Source organism: Pongo pygmaeus, chromosome 5, assembly GCF_028885625.2.
Source record: "Pongo pygmaeus isolate AG05252 chromosome 5, NHGRI_mPonPyg2-v2.0_pri, whole genome shotgun sequence".
NCBI lineage: Eukaryota > Metazoa > Chordata > Mammalia > Primates > Hominidae > Pongo > Pongo pygmaeus.
In genome coordinates, this window is record NC_072378.2 from 144,286,228 (window position 1) to 144,311,557 (window position 25,330).

Sequence of the window (25,330 nt, forward strand, 5' to 3'; positions counted from 1 at the left end):
TTTCAACATCGTTTTTTTTGCATGTGGATATCCAGTTATCTCAGCACCATTTGTTAAAAAGACTTTTCTTCCCCATGGAATAATCTTGGCACCATTATCAAAAATCACTTGACCGTATGTTTGAGGATTTATTTCTGGGCTCTCTGTTCTTCTGTTCCATTGGTCTATATGTCTGTCTTTACGCCAGTACCAAACTGTTTTGAATACTGTAGAATTCTAGTAATTTTTGACATCAGGAAGTTTGAGGTCTGCAAAATACACTCAAGATTGTTTTCACTATTCAAGGTCATTTGAGAGTCCATATGAATTTTAGGATTTGTTCTATTTCTGTAAAAATATTATAATGAGATTTTGTTAGGGATTGAACTGAATATATAGAATGTTTTAGGTACTATTGTCATCTTAACAATATTACGTTTTCCAATCCATGAACATGGGATATCTTTCTATTATTTTCATCTTCTTTAATTTCTTTTAGCAAAATACTGTAGTTTTCAATGGACAAGTCTTTCACCTCGTTGGTTAAATTTATTTCTAAGTATTTTATTCATTTTGACATTATAAATGGAGTTGTTAACTTTCTTTTCAGATTGTTCATTTTTAGTGTATAAAAATGTAACAGATCTTTGTATGTTGGCTTTGTATCCTGTAACTTGTGCTGAATTCATGTATAATATTATTTCTGATAGTGTTTTTGTGGAATCTATAGGATTTTATACAATAAGATTATGTCACCTGAAACAGAGATAATTTTACTTCTCCCTTCCCAATTGATATGTCTTTTATTTCTTTTTCGAGCCTAAATCCTCTGGCTAGAACTTTTCATACTATATTGAATAGGAGTGGCAAAAGTAGGCATCCTTGTCTTGTGTTTTCCATTGAGGATAATATCAACTATGGGTTACTAGTTACTTTTTAAAGCATAAGTAATAGCATATAATGGGTATTATAACATGGAAGTGAAATGTAGGAAAACAATAGCACAAGGTTGAGTGAGGAAAATGGACATATATTGTAAGGTTCTTATATTATACATGAATAGGTATAGTGTCATTTAAAGGTAGACTATTATATGGTAAAGATACCTATTGTAAACTCTAGAGTAACCACTAAAAAATATTGCTATGTAGCTAATAAGACAATACATGGAGTAGAGATAAAAAATGTAAAAAAATTCAATCCAAAGGGGGAAAAAGGCACAAAGAGCAGGTGGGATAAAGACAGATAACAAGATGGTAGACTTAAACCTAACCATATGCATAACTGCATATTAATGGCCTACATACTCCACATAAAAGACAGAAATTGTCAAACTGAATAATAAAGCAAGACCCGACTGTAAGTTTTCCATAAGAAAAACACATGGATATAAAGACACAAATAAGTTAAGAGCACGGGAAAAGATATACATGCAGACAATAATCATAAAGCTGGAATGACTGTATTAATATAGCGCAAAGTTAACTGCAGGGCAAGTATTAACAGATGATGATTCAAATGATAAATACATCAGTTTTGATGTATTTAACTGATGAAGACCTATCAGTTTTAAATGTTTATGTACCTAGTAACAGAGCTTCTAAGAATGTGAAACAAAAACTGACAAAACTGGAAGGAGAATGATTCAACTGATATTCAAATGATAAATACATCAGTTTTGATGTATTTAACTGATGAAGACCTATCAGTTTTAAATGTTTATGTACCTAGTAACAGAGCTTCTAAGAATGTGAAACAAAAACTGACAAAACTGGAAGGAGAAGTAGACAAATTCACAATTATATTTGGAGATTTTATCACTCCTCTCTTAGTAACTGATAGAATACACAGCAGGAAAATCAGTAAAGATATAGAAGAGTTGAGCAACAGTAACCAATTTGACCTAATAGACATTTATACTTATTCTATGACACATAGCCACAGCAGAAGACACAGTGTTTTCAAGTATACATGGAACAGTTACCCAAGAGAGACCACCATATACAGGACCACAAAGTAGGTCTCAAATTTAGAATTGAAATCATACATAATATGTTCTCCGATCAGAATAGAATTAATTAGAAATGTATGACAAAAATATATCTGGAAAATTCCTGAATATTTGGAAATCAAGAAGTCATTTCTAAATAACCCTTGGATCTAAGAAGAAATCACAAGAGAAATTAGAAAATGGTTTTAACTAAATGATAATGAAAATATCTAACTTTGTGGGATGCAGTTTAATTCATTCTTAGAGGGAATTTTATAGCTTTAAATGTTCATAGTAGAAAAGAGAAAAGGTTTAGTTCAATTATCTTAAACTTTCTCTTTAAAAGATTAGGAAAAGAGCAAATGAGACCTAAATTAAGTCAAAAGAAGAAAATGATGTAATCCATCAAATTAACAAAATATTTTTAAAAGCATATGATCATCTCAATAGAGAAAAAGCCTTCCACAAATGTAACTCCTTACACGTTAAAAACAATACAATACAAAAAAAAAAAAAAGACTTCTCAGCAAGTTAGAATTAGAAAGGAACTTCCTCCATAAAGGTCATCCTTGAGAAATCTACAGCTAACATCACACTTAATAGTGAAAAACTGAAGACTTTCCCACTGAGATCAGGAAAAAAACAAGGATGTTCATTCTGACCACTTCTATTCAACACTGTACTATTGATAATGCTCAGTGTAATAAGGCAAGAAATGAATTAAAATATTATATTTACATGTAAAAAGCATGTAAATTGGGGAAGAAGATGTAAAACTATCTTTATTCACACACAACATAATTGTGAATGAGTAAATATAGAAGATTCCAGGGAACTACAAAAAAGCTACTGGAATTAAAGTGAATTTAACAACATTTCAGGATATAAGGTATAAACAAGTGAGTTGTAGTTCTACACACTACGCATAAACAATTAAAAAATGAAATTTAAGGCTGGGCGGGTGGCTCATACCTGTAATTCCAGCACTTTGGGAGGCTGAGGCAGGTGGATCACGAGGTCAGGTGTTCGAGACCAGACTGGCCAAGATGGTGAAACCCCTTCTCTACTAAAAAAAATACAAAAATTAGCCAGGTGCGGTGGCAGGTTCCTGTAATCCCAGTTACTTGGGAGGCTGAGGCAGGAGAATCACTTGCACCCAGGAGGCAGAGGTTGCAGTCAGCTGAGATCGCACCACTGCACTCTAGCCTGGGTGACAGAGCAAGACTCCATCTCAAAAAAAAAGAAATTTAATAAATTTATAATAACATAAAAATAGTAAATATTTAGGGGTGTATTTAACAAAATATATACAGAACCTATAAAATGAAAATCTCATAGCATTCCTTCAAGAAATTAAAGAGGACCAGAATAAATGGTGAGATTTACCATTTTTCTGGTTTGGAAGACTCAAGATTGTGTTATGATGTCAATTCTACCCAAATTAACCTATGGATTCAATGTAATTCCACTAGAAATACCTAGAAGTTATTTTTGCTGAGTAGAAATTGACTAGCTGGCCGGGCGTGGTGGCTCACGCCTGTAATCCCAGCACTTTGGGAGGCCGAGGCAGGTGGATCACTTGAGGTCAAGAGTTCGAGACCAGCTTGGTCAACACAGTGAAACCCCGTCTCTACTAAAAATACAAAACATTAGCTGGATGTGGTGGCGGGCATTTGTAATCCCTGCTACTCGGGAGACTGAGGGAGGAGAATCTGGGAGGCGGAGGTTGCAGTGAGCAGAGATGGCACCACCGCACTCCAGTCTGGGTGACAAGAGTGAAACTCTGTCTCAAAAAAAAAAAAGAAGGAAGAAAGAAAAAAGAAAAAAAAGAAATTGACTAGCTGATTCAAATATTTTATGGAACTGGAAAGAATCTGGAATAGGCAATATGGTTTTTAAAAAGCACAAAATTGGAGTATTTACATTACCTGATGTCAAGACTTACTGTAACAGTACAGTGATCATGACAACTTGGTATTGGTGTATCAATTTACAGAAAATAGAATCTAGATATAGACACCCCCCTATCTGTGGGTAATTGATTTTCTTAAAAGATGCCAAGGTAATTCACTGGGTGAAAGGCTAGTCTTATCAACAAATGATGGTGGAACAACTGGATATCCATATGGAAAAATGAACCTTGATTCTTATACCATTGTCTTAATCTGTTTGTGTTGCTATAAAGAAATACCTGAGCCTGGGTAATTTATAAAGAAAAGGGGATTATTTGGCTCACAGTGCTGCAGGTTGTACAAGAAGCATGGCACTGGCATCTGCTTCTCTCGAGGATCTCAGGAAGTCTCCAATCATGATGGAAGGTGAAGGGGAGCAGGCATCACATGTCAAGAGAGAAAGCAAGAGGGAAGGGAAGGAAGTGGGAAGGAGGAGTGACAGGCTCTTCTTTTTTTTTTTTTTTTTTTGAGAGGGAGTCTCACTCTGTCACCCAGGCTGGAGTGCAGTGGCGTGATCTCAGCTCACTGCAACCTCTGCCTCCCACACTCAAGCCATCCTCCCACCTCAGCCTCCTGAGTAGCTGGGGCCACAGATGTATGCCACCATGCCTGGCTAATTTTTTTGTATTTTTGGTAGAGGTGGGGTTTCTCCATGTTGCCCAGGCTGGTCTTGAATTCCTGAGCTCAAGCAATCCGCCTGCCTTGGCCTCTCAAAGTGTTGGGATTACAGGCATGAGCCACTGTGCCCAGCCCAGGCTCTTCTTAACAATAAGTTATGATGGGAGCTAATAGAGCAAGAACTCACCCCTTAGCAAAAGGACAGCACCAAGCTTGTTCATAAGAGATCCACCCCCGTGATCTAAACACCTCACACTAGGCCTGCCTCCAATACTGAAGATCAAATTTCAACATGAGATTTGAAGAGGACAAATATCTAAACTATCCAAACACCTCACACTAGGCCTGCCTCCAACACTGAAGATCAAATTTCAACATGAGATTTGAAGAGGACAAATATCTAAACTATATCAACCATATATAAAAAGTCATTCAAAAAGGATCATTGACCTAATATAATTGTTACAACTAAAGGCCAACAAAGATTTCCCAGGCAGGACACAAAATCCCCTAATAATTTTGTTTTTAAAAAAGGAAATTAGTAAATTTGGCCTTCCCAAAATTAAAAATTTCAGTTTAAGACTTAAGAAAATGGATCTGGTCTGAAGAAATGATGAATAAAGAAAAAAAAATGGAAAGGCAAGTTACAGACTGGGAGAAAATATTCATAATATGTATATCTGACAAAGAACTCATATCAAGAACATATGAAGAACTCTTAAAACTCAGTAATAAGGAGACAACCCAATCAGAAAAGGTCAACAGATTTATTTGAACAGACACATCACAAAATAATAGCCAATAGCACATGAAAAGATACTCAACATCATTTTCATTAGGAAAATGCAAATTAAAAACCATAATGAGATACCACTACACATACACTTCAGTGGCTAAAATTAAAGACTCTGACAATACAACGCTTGTAATCTCAGCACTTTGGGAGGCCAAGGTAGGTGGATCCCTTAAGGCTGGGAGTTTGAGACCAGCCTGGCCAACATGGCAAAACCCTGTCTCTACTAAAAATACAAAAAAATTAGCCAGGCATGGTGGCTCACTCCTGTAATCCCAGCTACTTGGGAGGCTGAGGCATGATAATCATTTGAACCTGGAGGCGGAGGCTGCAGTGAGCAGAGATTGTGCTAATGCCCTCCAGCCTGGGTGACCGAGTGAGACTCTGTCTCAAAAAACAAAGAAGAAAAAGACTGACGCTATAAGTGTTTGCTATGATGTGGACCAACTGGAAGTCTCATACACTGCTGATAGAAGTATAAAACAGTACAACCACTTCGCACTGGTATTTTCTTTTCTTTTCTTTCTTTTTTGAGACGGAGTCTTGCTGTCACCCAGGCTGGAGTATAGTGGCATGATCTTGGCTCACTGCAAGCTCCGCCTCCCAGGTTTACGCCATTCTCCTGCTTCAGCCTCCCAAGTAGCTGGGACTACAGGCACCCACCACCACACCCGGCTAATTTTTTGTATTTTTAGTAGAGACAGGATTTCACCGTGTTAGCCAGGATGGTCTCGATCTCCTGACCTCGTGATCCGCCCACCTTGACCTTCCAAAGTGCTGAGATTACAGGTGTGAGCCACCACGCCCAGCATGCACTGGTATTTTCTTAGTAAGTTAAACATACACTTAGCCTATAAAGCAATCCCATTTCTTGATATTTATACAAAAAATGAAAACATGTCCATAAAAAAGATTTACATGATGGTTCATAGCTTTATTCATATAGCGTAAACTGGAAACAACTGAAAATGTCTATCAACAATTGAATAGATAAACAGATTGTGGAATATTTACAAAATGGTCTAGTACTCAACAATAAGAAGGAAATACATGCAGCAACATAGATGTTCTATTATATGAAATTATAGGACAGGGAAATCTTATGAATAGTAACAGGAAGTAGATAATCGGTTGCCTGAGACTGGGTTTTGCAAAATATTGACTGAAAGGGGGCATGAGGGAACTTTTTGGGGTGACAAAAATGTTCTGTATTTTAATTGAGGTGGTTAAAATGGATACATTCGTCAAAACTCATTGAACTATACATGTAAAATAGGTGCATTTAGTTGTGTGTAAATTATTCCTCAAAAATACTATTTAAGAAAGTACAAAAACAAAAAGCCACAGTGTAGTCATACTATAAAATCATCTGAAAAATATGTCGTCTGAACTTCTATACCAGAAAATAATCCTCATATTTGCTTCCCTTTTATTGAGTGCTAATAGAAATATATCTTGAAATAATGTGTTGTCTTAAGATATTCAGTAGAAAGATCTGTGCTGTGATTTTAGTAATAATGTAAGTACTTTGGCAACAATTTTCATATAACAAAAAACATCTTTTATGAGAAATATATTCATTTTAAGATTAGAAGCTACAGGGTTGATGGCTACCTTATGGTTCTTTAATTGAATAAGTGAAACCATGTCAGATGTCCTGCTGTGTGAATTTCTCTCACATTTTAGATCCAACTTGGATCTAACCATGACTTGGATCTAAAATGTGGGGATTATTGTTTCTCTAAAAAAAAAAATCCTTTTGTAAGGCCTCACCAAATGTTCAATTTATTTTTCTTTATATTTCTATGCTAACATATAATTTTATAATTAACTTCTTTCTTGTGTCCTTAACATAATTTTATGCAACAAACCAAATGATTATATGCATTCCCAACATTTTCACCACAGTGATGATTTTGTTTGTGCAAGGATTTTATATTAGCCAGGAATTCTCAGGCTTAAGTACTAGAGAATTTATTTGTTTTTTGTTGTTGTTGTTGCTGTTTTTGAGACGGAGTTTCGCTCTTGTTGCCCAGGCTGGAGTGCAATGGCAGGATCTCGGGTCACTGCAAACTCCGCCTCCCAGGTTCAAGCAATTCTCCTGTTTCAGCCTCCTGAGTAGCTGGGATTACAGGCGCCCACCACCACGCCCAGCTAATTTCTGTATTTTTAGTAGAGACGGGGTTTCATCATATTGGTCAGGCTGATCTTGAACTCCTGACCTCCGGTGATGCACCTGCCTCGGCCTCCCAAAGTGCTGGGATTACAGGCATGAGCCACTGCGCCCGGCCAGTACTAAAGAATTTATATACATATAACTAGAGTTATATATAACACGGCCTAACATGCATGAATGTGCCAGTAATTTCCCTTTTTTCCTCAGCATGATTCCCTATCTTCATGACTCAGTTTTTGAGACATGCCTATATTCTACTTTTTAGTGACTTAGCTAAGCCTGTCAATGATTTAAATTTCTAGGATACTGTGACAGTTTATGGGGACAATGATATAGAATATTTATCATTGTTATTTTTCTGTGAGGCCTGGGACATTCAGTTACCATTTTGCATAGCTACATAGACAAGGAGACACAGCACAATGTTGGCATTTTAAAATAATGCTTGGTTTTCCACATTTCTCTGAGATCTGGCCACCATATTCCTCATAAGAATTCATTTGTACTCTGACTTTTAAAATCATTACCTATTGAAATAAATAGGACATGGTGATTTTATGAAAACGTTATTGATAGAGGAAGAGAGGTGACTCCGATTGAGCTGAGGGTAGAACATGTAGCTCAGTCATGCTGGGTTCAGATTATTGTTGCAGAAAATACAACAATTCTCAAAATATGTGAAGTTCAACATAAATAGAATCAGCAACCTTGAATGCTCAGCCACAGGACTCTCTCCTGCCTGCTCTCTGCCCCTCTGGTGGGGCCTTATGTTCCTTCTGTAGGGTCCCAGAGGCCCTAGTGCCTCCTCTTCTACAGTTTATCCCACCAAGCAGTAATTGTCTGTTTGCCTAATCATCTTTGAGATTTTCATCGGCAGGGAAATAGACTTCAACTTTGCTGTCTCCATGGTGATATGTAGTACCAAACACAGAAGGGTGGCAGTGAGTGAATGAGCAAGTGGGATTAAGGAAGCCACTCAGTATTGCCGTGATCATTGTCTTTGCCTAATGTGAGTAGGGTTTATGGTTGCAGCATTTCTTATGATGTAAGACTTCGTTTTCCAGCTGGCAAAATTGAAGAAATAACCACCAAGCTAAGAGCCATGTTCTAGATAGTTCTCCTAAACCATTGTAAATGAATTCTGAATGATAATGGCACTTTCTATTGTACTTTTTTCCTAGGCAGTTTCACTTCTATTTGGTAGTTGGAAACACAACCTTGCTGAACCTGTTTCCTTATAGCAATAGCTAGCATTTACAAAACATTTAGTATGTTCCACCCCGCCCACTGTGCCAAGCCTTTATATGGATTATCATAGTTAACTTTCACAACAACCCGATGAAACAGGTGATACGTAGGTGCTGGGAAAATGGAAGCTTAAGGAGGTTGGGTAATTTGCCCGAGTTCACACACATAGCAAGTAAAGAACTCAGGCTCAAAACCAGTCAGGCAAGCTCCAGCACTGGGCTTTTTATCATTTCCCAACGCTGTCCTGTTCTATTTTTTTTTCAAGGCATTTATCTCCGTGTGAAATTTTTATTTATTTGTTTCTGTACTAAAATGCTTACTCCTTGATTTTTCAGAGACATTGCAACCCCAGGTGTAAGACAGCACCTGGCACCAAGTAGATGCTCAATCAGTGTTAAATTAATGATGAGGTACTGCCTTCTGGATGGAGTAAGAAATAAAGGATAAGGCTACCAGATAATTCCTAAGTGCTTAAAAATTGTTACATTTTATGAATATACATTTTAGGAAATGATTTGTTCAAATAGAAAACTCCCCAAACTGCTTAAAAAGGTGGCTTACAAAAAATTCTTAACATCACTACATGAAATATCCATCCACGCATGTAGGAATTTTGATTATACACTAACACAAGTTCTACACTGAATTTGAGGTTGATGCGGTTTCACACCCTTCCTGGGGTCGGGGCGGCGGGATTATTTTATGTTGCTGATATCTAGTGTGCTATCCCTTTAAGGTGCCTAAAACGAAACAAAGCAAACACCAATCCCTGCTTGATTTAGAGGGGTAGTTGCCAACCTAGTTTTGCTATGAGCAGCTCCACATTCTAAGAAGATCTTGCCTGTCTCCCACTTCTCATTTCTCTCACTAACCAATTATGTCTGGTAATTGCAAATGAAAGAAGAATTTAGAAAAAAAGATATTATACAGAACCACAGAGAACCTGAGGCCGACAGGAGCTGTCTGGGCCATTGCATCTCTGGAAGCTGAAGCTGTTTTTGGTGAACTTTCCTATCATCCCTCCTTCTTTCCCTTTTCTATTTTTTGAGTCCTCACCTTTTATCCTATTACTATCTCCTTCCTGAATATATTGCCTGCTCACTTAGTAGTTAAGTGAAAAAAAAATCTAGCCACTGCAAAAGTAGTACGTCTTTCTGCCAGTGACACAGTCCCACTGACTTCCATTCATATCTCCCAAACCCAAATTTTGAAACATCCCATCTCCCTCTGTAACTCCGTAACTTCTCTAAGACCCACCCAGCACTACAACCTAGGCTTTTGAATATTCTATGCCCTGCTGTGCCATCATACTAACATTCTGTGATTCTAGAACTACTTTCTTTACACAGGATTTACTAAATAATTCATTTCATTGAGAAGTTCTTAAGTATAATCTTCTTTGTTTTTCTGGAAAATTACATCACTTAAATATTTCAAGGGCAGACAATTGAAATGAATGCACAGGTTGTGACATTTTTCCCTGCCATGTCCTTTAGTAGCCCTGCATGTCTCCCCCCTTGGAATAGTCTCAAACCAGAGTTTGGGACCTTGTTCTTTCATGTTGGAGCAGAGTTCATATCATTAATTATATATTTATTTATTTACTTATTTGAAATAGGGTCTTGTTCTCTTGGCCAGGCTGGAGTGCTGTGGCATGATCAGAGCTGACTGCAGCCTTGACCTTCTGGGCTCAAGCTATCCTCTCGAGTGGCTGGAACCACAGGCACACACCACCACACCTGGCTAATTTTTTGTAGGGATGGGGTTTTGCCATGTTGCCCAGGCTGGTCTCAAACTCCTGGGCTCAAGCAGTCCACTCACCTCAGCCTCACAGAGTGCTGGGATTACTGGCATGAGCCATCATATCCTTATTTCACTTCATGTAGTTCATTCTATAATTCTATAGTATTCTATAGTTGTTTTTGAAGTGCTAATTGCCATTTGTTGTTATCTTTACATTCAGATTATATTCAATGCCCATATTGTATGAGAAGGTTTAATGAAAGCGCAGCTGAGCGACATATTAATTTCTGCAAGGATCAGTCTTCTCGCCGAGTCTTTAATCCAGCTCAGACAGCAGCTAAATTGGCATCCAGAGCTCAGGTAACTATCTCTCCCCAGGTGTTGGCTCTTGTGCCCTTGCATGCCTGGGGAGGGGGGCGGGGGTGGGGTGAGCCGGTAGAATTCCCTAGAGAACCTCAGTTACCCATCCTAAGAAGTGTAACCGTGAAGAGAACTGATCACGATTGCTCACCCCTGTGGGAGCTGACTTCTTTTGTAGGAGAATGCTTTCCAGCTAACGGCACCTTTGGGTGTTGTAGAAAAAAATATTTCTAAAGTATTTGAAGCTTCTTTGGGTGAAGACTTGAATACATAGTGTTTCTATAGCATTATGGCAAAACTCTATCCAACAGTATCAACCTTAATCACCCAGAAAAGAATTGCGAATCTAAAGTGAAACTGCCTGAGTGGGACAGGCTGTCCAAAGGCAACTGCCCCACAGGTCATGTGTTTTGCTCTATAGAGGAGGGGTCTTCACCTTTTATTTAAAGTGACAGAATCAGCAAGTTAAAGGGGTATGTGGATGAATGGAAGCAGCTGTTATCTTCAGGTGCAAATCAGTAAAATAACAACCTGAAGTGGAAGACAGTAGATTTATAAACCACAGAACTGGAGCCAGCAAACAGCACCATACGGTCGAAGGTCTCAGGTACATACTTACAATATAGCATAAAAACTATTAGTTTCATAGACATGGCTTAGATGCCATGAAAAGTTGGTCTGAATACTTTAAGTGTATACAGACTGTTTGTTTATTTATTTTTGAGACAGGGTCTCACTCTGTTGCCCAGGCTGGAGTGCAATGGTGTAATCACGGCTCATTGCAGCTTTGACCTCCCAGGTGCAGGTGATACTCCCACCTCGGCCTCCCGAGTAGCTGGAACTACAGGTGCATAGCACCACGCCCAGCTAATTTTTTGTATTTTTAATAGAGATGGGGTCTCACTGTGTTGCTCAGGCTGGTCTCGAACTCCTGGGCCCAAGCAATCTGCCCCCTTCAGCCTCCCAAAGTGCTAGGACTACAAGTGTGAGCCATCGTGCCTGGCCTCTACAGCTTGTTTAGAAAGCTTCTGGTTAAATCCAGTATGTAATGGGGTGGGACCCTTTCCAACAAAAGCGGATCCCACAGACTGTGAATCCGGAGCTCTATCCCCTTAAGAATTAGAAGGTTATTGACTACCAACCATGTACCAGAAACTGTGCTAGGTACTGGTTGATCAAGAATTTGTCATTGAAAGATGGAGGGGGACTTGGAACTGGTACAGTTGGCATATATAGGAGAGCTATGGAAGAAGAAGTCACTGCAATTCCTGGAAGTCTTCAAAGGCAAGCAAACGTTTTGCCCTTAAATATCAAAATGGGTTCACCAGCCTAGAGTTGGGGTTGGGAAGGGCTTTATGCACAAAACATCCAGCTTGTGGCCTGAGGCACCCATCTGGGGAGCGAAAGCATTGAGTACCTATGAAAGAGGTACAGGGTGCCGGGTGCGGTGGCTCACGCCTGTAATCCCAGCACTTTGGGAGGCTGAGGTGGGCAGATCACCTGAGGTAGGGAGTTGGAGACCAGCCTGACCAACATGGAGAAACCCTGTCTCTACTAAAAATACAAAATTAGCCGTGCGTGGTGTCACATGCCTGTAATCCCAGCTACTTGTGAGGCTGAGGCAGGAGAATTGCTTGAACCTGGGAGGCAGAGGTTGTGGTGAGCCAAGATCACGCCATTGCACTCCAGCCTGGGCAACAAGAGCAAAACTCTGTCTCAAAAAAAAAAGAAAAAGAAAAGAAAAAAGAGGTACAGGGACAGGCAAGACAGGCAGACAGGCAGCCAGAACTAGAAGGGCTTTAATTCAAGCCAGTTGAGAGAGGAAGAAAAGAGGAATTGATTGAATAAATGCCCTAAAATCAAGGACTGTCCTTGATTGACAGGTCCTTGATTAACATGTCCTTGAATGAGGGCCTGGAATAGGAGGATTAATAGGGTTGTGTGGGAGGGAGAATCTAAGAAATAATTGATGAGACTGAGAAAATGATTAGACATAGGATAAAAGAGGGAATCAGGGTTGACAATAAGGTTTTCAGCTCCAGAGCCTGGACAGACAGGAAGACAATCTCTGTAGATAATAGAACACAGGAGGTAGGACATATATGTGTTGAGAGGCAGTGGTTACAATAAACACAGTTTTATAGATTCAGTTTTGTTTTTGTTTTTGAGATGGAGTCTCACTCTGTTGCCCAGGCTGGAGTGCAGTGGCACAATCTTGGCTCACTGCAACCTCCGCCTCCCGGGTTCAAGCGATTCTCCTGCCTCAGCCTCCCAAGTAGCTGGGATTACAGGCACCCACCACCACACCTGGCTAATTTTTGTATTTTCAGAAGAGATGGAGTTTCACCATGTTGGCCAGGCTGGTCACAAACCCCTGACCTCAAGTGATCCGCTTGCCTCGGCCTCCCAAAGTGCTGGGATGACAGGCATGAGCCACCACACCCGGCCTAGATTCAGTCTTGACATCTGAGATAGCATGGGAAGAAGTACAACGTAGAAAAAGCCAGGATTCTACATTCAGTAGTCAGGATTTGAATTTCTTTCTTTTTTTTTTTTTTTTTTTTTTTTGAGATGGAGTCTCACTCTGTTGCCCAGGCTGGAGTGCAGTGGTGTGATCTCGGCTCACTGCAACCTCCACCTCCTGGATTCAAGCAATTCTTGTGCCCCAGCCTTCCGAATAGCTTGGATTACAGGTTTCCACCACCATGCCTGGCTAACTTTTGTATTTTTAGTAGAGACGAGGTTTCACCATGTTGGCCAGGCTGGTCTCAAACTCCTGACCTCAGGTGATCTGCCTGCCTTGGTCTCCCAAAATGCTGGGATTACAGGCATGAGACCCCGTGCCTGGCCAGAGTTTGAATTTTAATTCCATAATTTAGGTAAACTTGGCCCAGTTACTTAAATTCTTTGGGATTCACTTTAATCTGTAAAATGGGGTTAATCATGTGTACCTTGCTGAGTTGTTGGGGGACTTATAGATAAGTGAAGGGCCCGGTTCAGTGTCTTGCACATAGGGGCTCCTCCTTTCCTCTCTCTACATTACCCCACCCTCCCCTTCTCCAGTAGCCTTTTCCAGTTGATACGATAGGCACGACACTTTTGGAGGAATATGACTACTTTGGGCTTGAATACAGCCTAATTATGGAAAAGTTTGTATGTATAAGTCTACCTACATTCTGTAAAGCAGTAAAGGGTGAGTTACATTTCTGCAGATGGTTCTTCTTACTGGTCTCCAGAGTTAGTCTGCTTTAGTGGGGCCAAAGAGAGCACAGGAAAGCAGCAAACGGAAGAGTTTTTATTCCTGAAGAAGGCCAGCTGGCTGTCAGTGTAACCAGTGACTTGGCCCCATTCCTCTCCTTGTTTTCCAGAGCTGAATGGTGATTGGGAACACAGAAGAAAAATTGCTTGCTTTGTGAATTCCTTCACTCACTATAGAGTATATCTGAACAGCCGTATTTGTTTCCTTTGTGCCAGCTTCACCACTTTGGGGCCTTGTCTAATAGTGAAGCTTATTCAAAAATGGAAAAAGAAAGGAGGGGTTGTTTCAGTTTTGAAGGGCTGTTAACACAGCCGAAATATGTTTCTATTTTAAACATAATCAACTTTTAAAATGTGTCATACTCTTAACCAAAAGAGACCAATATAGGCCTCTAAAAATAGCTTTATTTGTGTGAATGGGGATGAGCTGCCTGCTGTAGTCTCTCAGCCATTCTTGCCCAAGTGAGAATTCTCACTTGGTGTAACAGGTTATCTTTATCCTGCAGTTTCCGTGGAACTGGAGGTGGGATCAGCGGTAAGATAAAAGGAGCATATGAGAGACCTTTTGGTCCTTATTTCGTTTTAATGTAACTATTCTGCTGCTGCTGCTCTGCAGGGAGTGGGATGGTGTAGGGATGTTGGAATTTCATACTTCAAACATTTGCTGCCTGCCAATCTGTTTTTCTTCTCTGTTCATGTTAAAAAAAAAACAAAACAAAATAGTCTTCAAGTGTAATAAAATACACTTTAAAATTATTAATTTTAAATAATTATAAATAATATTAAATAAATATATTTATAAAATTATAAATAATTTTAAATAATTATAAAAAAATGTTCTTTATATCCTTTATTGACATTAAGTGATTTCTTATGTCTCCATACAACTAATTTTATAGGATAAATATACCACCAACAACCCCAAGGGCTTAATTATGGAAGGGAAGCTTCAAAACCCAGATATGGCTTTGAGCACCAGCTGGGAGGACAAGAACCAGGCTAACTGAAGTGCAGGGTGTGTGTCTGTCCCCTTCCCCTGGATTCAGGGAGTCCCTGCAGATGATGCCATTCTGCTGCTGGTTAAGTGGGAACAGCTGTACCTCCTATGTGGCACCTGAGGTTACATACAGAAGGTGTTCTCTTTATCTCTTTCTTTCTCTCTCTGTAGGGTAGGGCTCAGATGGGTCCAAAAAAAGAACCAACTGTTACCAGTGCTGTGGGAGCTTTGCTGCAGAACAGGGCCCTGGTGGCCACAAATGAAGTCCCAACCAAGTCAGGTGAGTCAGAGCATGCATTTCAGCTCTCAAATGATGGGCTCAGAGGAGATCACTGTTGGGTTTGGGATTCACCGGTAGTCTGCAAAAGCTCTAAGACATTCACTGTTGCTTTTGGATGCAAAGATATTTGGGTTAGAGGTTAAAGTTTATTTGCCAAAAGGGAATATTTCTTAATTTATCAGGATTATGCAACTTTCACAATGTACAAGTCAAATTCAGTTACTGCAATGGGAGTCTAAACCATTGTTCTCCGGTCTAGTAAAATTGAAGAGATTGAAAATAGGAGAAGACCACGTGTCATATGTTTGTGTTGAAAATAAGGGGAAAGTTTCTTTTCTAGAAATAAATACAGATCCTCCTCAATTTATGATGGGGCTACGTCCTGATAAGCCCGTTGTAAATAGAAATATTATAAGTCAAAAATGCATTTAACACCCCAATTAACCCATGTAAGGTTGAAAAATCTTATGTCAAACTAACATAAGTCAAGAATTTCTGTACAGTCATCCCTCGGTATCCACAGGGGATTGGTCCCAGGGCCCTAGTGGATACCAAAACCTGAGATGTTCAAGTCCCTGATATAAAATGGTGTAGAATTTGTGTATAACCTAGGCACATCCTCCTGTATACACTAAATCATCTCCAGATTACTTATAATACCTAAGGCAATGTAAATGCTATGTAAGTAGTTGTTATGCTATATTAAAATTGTTGTATTATTTTTTATTATTGGTACAGTTGGGTGTTATTTATCTATTTATTTATTTTTAAATGTTCTCCATCTGTAGTTGTTAAATCTGCAGATGTGGAACCCATGGGAACAGAAGCTGACTGTAATTTCTTCAAAGTAGCAACAAGGCAGAACCATAGGAGCCATCCTAATGGGGATGAGGTGGTATCTCATTTTAGTTTTAATTTGCATATCTCTAATGATTTGTGAGGTTAAGCCTCTTTTCAAGTGCTTATTGGTCATTTGTATATATTCTTTGAAAAAATGTCTGCTCAAGTCCTTTGCCCATTTTTGAATTGTTTTTGTTGTTTTGGTTTTTGCTAACTTAATCACCAGTGTGATTGGTTGTTTTTGTTGTTGACTTTTAGGAATTCTCTATGTATTCTGGATATTAATCCCTTATCAGCCATATGGTTTATAAATATTCTTTTCTTTCCTATTCCATGGGTTGCTCTGTTGATATTCTCTGTTGATATTCTTTTTTGTGTGTGTTTTTTGTTTGTTTGTTTGTTTATTTGATTTTGAGACAGGGTCTCTGTTGACCAGCCTGGAGTGCAGTGGCACAATCATAGCTCACTGCAGCTTCAACCTCCCAGGCTCAAGTGATCCTCCCACCTCAGCCTCCCAAGTACCCAGGACTACAGGCATGTGCCACCATGCCCAGATAATTTTTAAATTTTTCGTAGAGATGTGTTCTCACTATGCTGATATTCTCTTGATTCACAGATTTTTTAAATTTTCGTGAAGTCCAATTTGTCTATTTCTCTTTGGTTGCCTCTGGTGACCAAGGAATCCAAGAAATTGGATTAATCCTTGCCTAATCCAGGGTCAGAGAGGTTTACTCCTATGTTTTTGTCTAAGCTAAGGCAAGCTTTAGATCTTACATGTTAGTTCTTTGATCCATTTTGAGTTAATTTTTAATATATGGTGTTAGGTAAGGGTCCAGCTTCATTCTTCTGAATGTGGATGTCCAGTTTCCCCATTCAACCAATGGTCTTGCACCCTTGTCAAAAATCATTTGACCATGTATACAAAGGTTTGTTTCTGGACTCTATTCTATTTCATTGGTTTATATGTCCGTCTTTATGCCAGTATTATATTTCCTTGATTACTATAGCTTTTAGTAAGTTTTGACATCAGGAACTGTGAGTCCTCCAAGACACAGCCAAGATTGTTTTGGCTATTTGGGATCCCTTGAGATTCCATGTGAATTTTAGGTTGGGCTTTTTTATTTCTGCAAGAAACATCGTTGAGATTTTAACCGTGATTGCACTGAATCTGCAGATTGCTTTGGTTAGTATGGACATCTTAACAATAGTAAGTCTTCAAATCCATGAACATGGAATATATTTCTGTTTATTTATGTCCTCTTTAATTTCTTTCAGCAATGTTTTGTAGTTTTCATTGTACAAATCTTTCACCTCATTAAGTTCATTCCTAAGTGTTCTTTTTGATGTTATTGTAAATGTAGTTGTCTTCATAATTTTTTTTGATTGTTCATTGTCAGTATATAGAAACACAACTAATTTTCATGTGTTGACTTTCTGTTCTACTTTGCTGAATTAATATATTGGTTGTAATAAGTTTTTTGGTGATATCTTTAGGATTTTCTGCTTATAAGAGCATAGCATCTGTGAACAGAGATAATTTTACTTTCCAATTTGGATGCCTTTTAATTTTTTTCTTGCCTAATTGCTCTGGTTGGAACTTCTAGTACTTCATTAAATAGAAGTGGTGAAAATTAGCACGCTTGCATTGTTCTTGATCTTAGAGGGAAAGTTTTCAGTCTCAGCATTGAGTATGGTGATCTCTGTGGGTTTTACATGTATGGTTTTTATTATGTTGAGGTAATTTCCTTCTATTCTTAGTTTGTTGAGTGTTTTTATCATGAAAGGGTGTTGAATTTTCTCAAATGCTTTTTTTTGCATCATTTGAAATGATGATGTAATTTTTGTCCTTTAGTCTGTAAACATAGTGTACATTGATTGATTTTCATGTGTTGAACCATCCCTGTATCCCAGGAACAAATCTCACATGGTCATGGTGTATAATCCTTTTAACATGCTACTGAACTTGATTTGTTAGTATTTTATTGAGGATTTTTGCATTAATATTCATAAGGGATGTAGTTTTCTTATAGTGTCTTTGAAGTCAGGGTACCCTTGGCCTTATGGAATGAATTAGGAATGTTCCTACTTCTTCAATACGTTTGGGAAAAGTCTGAGAAGGGTTGGTGTTCGTTCTTCTTTAAATGTTTGGTGGAATTCACCAGTGAAGCTCTCAGGTCCGGAGCATTTTAATGTCATGAGATTTTTTATTATTAATTCTATCTCCTTACTAGTTATAAGTCTATTCAAATATTCTATTTGTTCATGATTTACTCTAGGTAGGTGTTGTGTTTTTTAGGAATTCATCCATTTCATCTAGGTTCTCCAATTTTTTGGTATATATTTTTTCATAATACTATCATGAAATCCTTTTTTATTTCTATAGAATTGGTAGTTATATCTCCATTTTCTTTTCTGATTTTAGTAATTTGAGTGTTTTCTCTTTTTTAATTTTAATTTTAATTATTATTATTATTTTTTTTTTGAGAGACAGCCTCACTCTGTTACCAAGGCTGGATTACAGTGGTGAAATCTTAGCTCACTGCAACCTCCACCTCCTGGGTTCAGGCGATTCTCCTGTCTCAGCCTCTCCAGTAGCTAGGACCACAGGTACACACCACCACACCTGGCTAATTTTTGTATTTTTAATAGAGACAGAGTTTTGCCATGTTAGCTAGGCTGGTCTCGAAATTATGGCCTCAAGTGATCTGCCCCCCCTTGGCCTTGCAAAGTGCTGGGATTACAGGCATTAGCCACTGTGCCCAGCCCCTCTTTTTTTTTTTATTAGTCTGTCAAGCTAATGGTTTTCTTTTCTTTTCATTTTAAGTTCAGGGGTACATGTGCAGGATGTGCAGATTTGTTACATAGGTAAGCATGTGCTATGGTGATTTGCTGCCAGATCATCCTAGGTATTAAGCTGAGCATCCATGAGCTATTCTTCCTCATGCTCTCCCTCCTTCCCCCCATTCTCCAGCAGGCCCCATTGTGTGTTGTTCCCCACTATGTGTCCATGTTTTCTCATCATCCAGCTCCCACTTATAAGTGAGAACATGTGGGATTTGGTTTTCGGTTCCTGCATTAGTTTGTGGAAGATAATGGCCTCCAGCTCCATCCACGTCCCTGCAAAGGACACCATCTCATTCCTTTTTATGGCTGTATAGTATTCCATGGTGTATATGTACCATATTTTCTTTATCCAGTCTATCATTGATGGACATTTAGGTTGATTCCATGTCTTTGCTATTGTGAATAGTGCTACAATGAAAAAACATGTGCATGTATCTTTATAATAGAATCATTTATATTCCTTTGGGTATATACCCAGTAATGGGATTGCTGGGTCAAATGGTATTTCTGCCTCTAGATCTTTGAGGAATCACCACACTGTCTTCCACAATGGTTAAACTAATTTATAGTTCCACCAACAGTGTAAAATGTTCCTTTTTCTCCACAACCTTGCCAGCATCTGTTATTTTTTAACTTTTTAATAATAGCTATTCTGATTGGTGTAAGATGGTATCTCATTGTGGTTTTGATTTGCATTTCTCTAATGTTCAGTGATGTTGAGCTCTTTTCATATATTTGTTGGCTGCATGTATGTCTTCTTTTGAGAAGTGTCTGTTCATGTCCTTTGCCTACATTTTAATGAAGTTGTTTTTATCTTTTAAATTTGTATAAGTTCCTTGTAGATACTACATATTAGACCTTTGTCAGATGGATAGATTGCAAACATTTTCTCCCATTCTGTAAATTGTGTGTTCACACTATTGGTAGTTTCTTTTGCTGTACAGAAGCTCTTTTGTTTAACTAGATCCCATTTGTTAATTTTTGCATTTGTTGCAATTGCTTTTGGTGTCTTCATCATGAAATCTTTGCCCATGCCTATGTTCTGAATGGTATTGCCTAGATTTTCTTCTATGGTTTTTATAGTTTTTGAGCTTTACATTTAAGTCCTTAATCCATCTTGAGTTTATTTTTGCAGATGGTGTAAGGAAGGGGTCCAGTTTCAATTCTCTGCATATGGCTGGCCAGGTATCCCAGCACCATTTATTAAATAAAGAATTATTTCCCCATTGCTTGTTTTTGTCAGGTTTGTGGAAGATCAGATGGTTTTAGGTGTGCAATCTTATTTCTGGGTTCTCTATTCTGTTCCATTGGTCTCTGAGTCTTTTTGTAATAGTGTAATGCTGTTTTGGTTACTGTAGCCTTGTAGTGTAGTTTGAAGTTGGGTAGCGTGATGGATCCAGCTTTGTTCTTTTTGCTTAGGATTGTCTTGACTATCCGGGCTCTGTTTTGATTTCATATGAATTTTAAAATAGTTTTTTTCTAATTCTGTGAAGAATGTCAATGGTAGTTTAATGGAAATTGCATTGAATCTGTAAATTGCTTTGGGCAGTATGTCAATTTTCATGATATTGATTCTTCCTATTCATGAGCATGGTATATTTTTCCATTTGTTTGTGTCATCTCTGATTTCTTTGAGCAGTGGTTTATAGTTCTCTTTGAAGAGATTCTTCACTTTCCTTGTTAGCTGTATTCCTGGGCATTTTATTCTTTCTGTGACAATTGTGAATGGAGGTTCACTCATGATTTGGCTCTCAGCTTGCCTGTTGTTTGTGTATAGGAATGCTAGCAATTTTTGCACATTGATTTTGTATTTTGAGAATTTGCTGAAGTTGCTTACCAACTTAAGAAGCTTTTGGCCGGAGACAATGGGGTTTTCTAGATATAGGATCCTGTCATCTGCAAACAAAGATAGTTTGACTTCCTTTCTTCCTATTGGAATCTTCTTTCTTTCTTTCTTTTGCCTGATTGCCCCGGACAGAACTTCCAGTACTATGTTGAATAGGAGTGGTGAGAGAGGGCCTCTTTGTCTTTTGCCAGTTTTCAAAGGGAAAGCTTCCAGCTTTTGCCGAATCAGTATGATATTGGCTGAGGGTTTGTCATATATGACACTTATTATTTTGAAGTGTGTTCCTTTAATACCTAGTTTATTGAGCGTTTTTAACATAAAGGGATGTTGAATTTTATTGAAGGTCCTTTCTGCATCCATTGAGAAATTCATATCTTTAGATCTGTTTATGTAATGTATCACATTTATTGATTTGTATACATTGAACCAACCTTGCATCTCAGGTATGAAGCCTACTGAATTGTAGTGGATAAGCTTTTTGATGTGCTGCTGGATTTGGTTTGCCAGTATTTTGTTGAGGATTTTTGCACTGATGTTCATCAAGGGTATTGGCCTGAAGTTTTTGTTGTTGGTTGTGTATCTCTGACAGGTTTTGGTGGTGGGCTCCTGTAATCCCAGCTACTCAGGAGGCTGAGGCATGAGAGTCACATGAACCTGGGAGGCAGATGTTGCAGTGAGCTGAGATTGACCCACTGCACTCCAGCCTGGATGACAGAGCGAGACTCCATCTCAAAAGAAAAAAAAATAAGTTAGGGAAGATTCCCTCCTTTTCAGTTTTTTGGAATAGTTTCAGTAGAAATAGTACCAGCTCTTCTTTGTACCTCTAGTAGAATTCATCTGTGAATCTATCTGGTCCTGGGCTTTTTTTTTTTTTTTTGGCTGGTAGGCTATTTATTTCTGCCTCAATTTCAGAACTTGTTATTGGTCTATTCAGGCATTCTGTTTCTTCCCTGTTCAGTCTTGGGAGGATGTATGTGTCCAGGAATGTATCCATTTCTTCTAGAATTTCTAGTTTATGTGCATAGGGTTGTTTATAGTATTCTCTGATGGTTGTTTGTATCTCTGTGGGGTCAATGGTGATATCCCCGTTATCATTTCCGATTGTGTTTATATAAATCTTCTCTCTTTTCTTCTTTACTAGTCTAGTTAGCAGTCTATCTTATTAATCTTAAAAAAGCAGTTATTGGATTCATTGATTTTTTTTGAAGGGTTTTTTTTGTTTGTTTTTACCTTCTTCAGTTTAGCTCTGATCTTGATTATTTCTTGTCTTCTACTAGCTTTGGGTTTGTTTGCTCTTGGTTCTCTAGCTCTTTTAGTAGTTAAGTTGTCAGTTTGAGATCTTTCTAGCTTTTTGATGTGGGCATTTAGTGCTATAAATTTCCCTCTTAACACTGCTTTAGCTGCATCCCAGAGATTCTGGTACACTGTATCTTAGTTCTCGTTAATTTCAAAGAACTGGATTTCAGCCTCAATTTCATTATTTGCCCACAAGTCATTCAGGAGCAGGTTCCATGTAGTGTTCAGTTTCCATGTAGTGGTGTGGTTTTGAATGAATTTCTTAATCTTGAGTTGTCAGTTTCCATGTGATGTGGTGTGGTTTTGAGTGAATTTCTTACTCTTTAATTCTAATTTGATTGTGCTGTGGTCTGACAGACTGGTTGTTATGATTTCAGCTCTTTTGCTTTTGTTGAGGAGTGTTTTACTTCTGAGTATGTGATCAATTTTAGAGTTAAGTGCCATGTGGCAATGAGAAGAATGTATATTCTGTTGTTTTGGGGTGGAGAGTTCTTTAGATATCTATCAGGTCCACTTGATCCAGAGCTGAGTTCAAGTCCCGAATATCTTTGTTAATTTTCTGTCTTGATGATCTGTCTAATAGTGTTGGTGTGGTGTTAAAGTCTCCCACTATTACTATTTGCAAGTCTAAGTCTCTGAAAGCGTCTAAGAACTTGCTTTATGAATCTGCATGCTCCTGTATTGGGTGCATATATATTTAGGATAGTAAGCTCTTCTTGTTGAATTGAACCCTTTACCTTTATGTAATGCCCTTCTTTTGTCTTTTTTGATCTTTTTTAGTTTATTTGTTTATTTTTGAGATGGAGTCTCGCTCTGTCTCCCAGGCTGGAGTGCAGTAGCACGATCTTGGCTCATTGCAACCTCCACCTCCTGGTTCAAGTGATTCTCCTGCCTCATCTTCCCAAGTAGCTGAGATTACATGCAGCCACCACCATGCCCAGCTGGTTTTTGTAGTTTTTCTGGAGATGGGATTTAACCATGTTGGCCAGGGTGGTCTCAAACTCCTAATCTCAGGTTATTCACCTGCCTCGGCCTCGCAAAGTGCTAGGATAACAGGCATGAGCCACTGCACCCAGCCCTTTGTTGGTTTAAAGCCTGTTTTGTCAGAAACTAGGATTGCAACCCTTGCTTTTTTCAATTTTTTCCATTTGCTTGGTAAATTTTCCTTCATCCCTTTATTTTGAGCCTATGTGTGTCTTTGCAAGTAAGATGGGTCTCTTGAAGACAGCATACTGATGGGTCCTGGTTCTTTATCCAGCTTGCTGCTCTATGTCTTTTAATTGGGGCATTTAGCCCATTTAAATTTAAGGTTAGTATTGTTATGTGTGAATTAGATCCTGTCATCATGATGCTAGTTGGTTATTTTGTAGACTTCTTTCTGTGTTTGCTTCATAGTGTCACTGGTCTGTGTATTTCAGTGTGTTTTTGTAATGGATTTTCCTTTCTATATTTAGTGCTTCCTTCAGGAGCTCTTGCAAGGCAGGTCTGATGGTAACAAATTCCCTCATCATTTGCTTGTCTGAAAAGGATCTTGGTTCTCCTTTGCTTATGAAGCTTAGTTCGGCTGGATATGAAATTCTGGGTTGGAAATTCTTTTTTTTAAGAATGTTGAATTTTGGCCCTCAGTCTCTTCTAGCTTCTAGGGTTTCCACTGAGAGGTCTACTGTTAATCTGATGGCTTGAATTTGTAGGTGACCTGGCCTTTCTCTCTGGCTGCCCTTAACCATTTTTTCTTTCATTTCAATCTTGGAGAATCTGATTATTATGTGTCTTGGGGATGATTATTTTATTTTATTTTACTGGGCTTCTCTGCATTTCCCGAATTTGAATATTGGCCTGTCTTGCTAGGTTGGGGATGTTCTGGATTATATCCTAAAGTGTGTTTTCCAACTTGGTTCCATTCTCTCTGTCTCTTTCAGGTACCCCAATCAGTTGTAGATTTGGTCTCTTTACATAATCCCATATTTCTCAGAGGTTTTGTTCTTTTTTTTTGTTCTTTTTTCTCTATTTTTGTCAGCCTGTCTTATTTCAGAAAGATGGTCTCCAAGCTCTGAGATTCTTTCTTCCGCGTAGTCTGTTCTGCTATTAATATTTGTGATTGCATTGTGAAGTCCTGTACTGTGCTTTTCAGCTCTAACAGATTAGTTATGTTTCTCTTTAAACTGGCTATTTGGGCTCTCGGCTCCTGTATTGTTCTATCGTGATTCTTAGCTTCTTTGCATTGGTTTACAACATGCTCTTTTATCTCAGTGAAGTTTATTACCCACCTTCTGGAACCTACTTCTGTCATTTCAACCATCTCAGCCTCAGCCCAGTTCTGAGCCCTTGCTGGAGAGGTGTTGCAGTCATTTTGGAAAAGGGGCACTCTGGCTTTTTGAGTTTTCAGTGTTTTTGCATTGCTTCTTTCTCATCTTAGTGGGCTTGTTTACTTTTGATTTTTTACATTGCTGATTTTTGGATGGGTTTTGTTGTTGTTGTTTTCTATTCATTTGTTTTTCTTTTAACAGCCTGGCAACTCATCCATACGGCTGCTATGGTTTGCTGGGGGTCCACTCTAAACCTTCGTTTTCTTGTTTTTTTTCTGTACCTTGAGGTATCACCTGTGAAGGCTGTGAAATAGCAAAGATGGCAGCCAACTTTTTTCCTCTAGAAGCTCTATTCCAGGGTACTGGCCTATTGCTGGCCCAAATTTGCCTGTAGGAGGTGGCTGAAGACTCCTATTGGGGGGTCTTACCCAGTCAGGGTCAGGAACCCACTTAAAGAAGCAGTCTGGATGCTTTTGATAGAGTAGCTGTGTTGTATTGGAGATCCTTTCTGCCCCTGATCGGTTTGGGCTTTCCAAGGCCCACAGGCTGGACAAACTGAGAAGCCAAATGGCCAAGATGGCAGCCTGCCCCACCCTTCAGGCACTTTGTCCCAGGGAGAACACAGGCCATGGTGACCGGAGGCCCCTGTGGGTGGGACCTGACTGGGAGTACCTGCCCCAGGATCCAAGGAGGAGTGGATCAGGGTCTTGCTTAAAGAAGCAGTCTGGCCATACCTCAACAAAACAGCTGTGCTGTGGTGATGAACTGCCTCTGCCCCTGTCAACTTGGTCTCTCCAAAGCCCA

The 25,330-nt window shown here is 38.8% G+C and overlaps 1 protein-coding gene across 1 annotated transcript in view; it reads left to right on the top strand.

Moving 5' to 3' along the window:
* ZC2HC1B (zinc finger C2HC-type containing 1B) overlaps positions 1–25,330 on the top strand; it is a 73,777-nt gene that overhangs the window by 23,643 nt on the left and 24,804 nt on the right. Inside the window, exons 5-6 of the mRNA XM_054491533.2 lie at positions 10,720–10,859; positions 15,286–15,394. Of these exons, the coding sequence (XP_054347508.2) occupies positions 10,720–10,859; positions 15,286–15,394 (249 nt within the window). The remainder of the gene's footprint in view (positions 1–10,719; positions 10,860–15,285; positions 15,395–25,330) is intronic.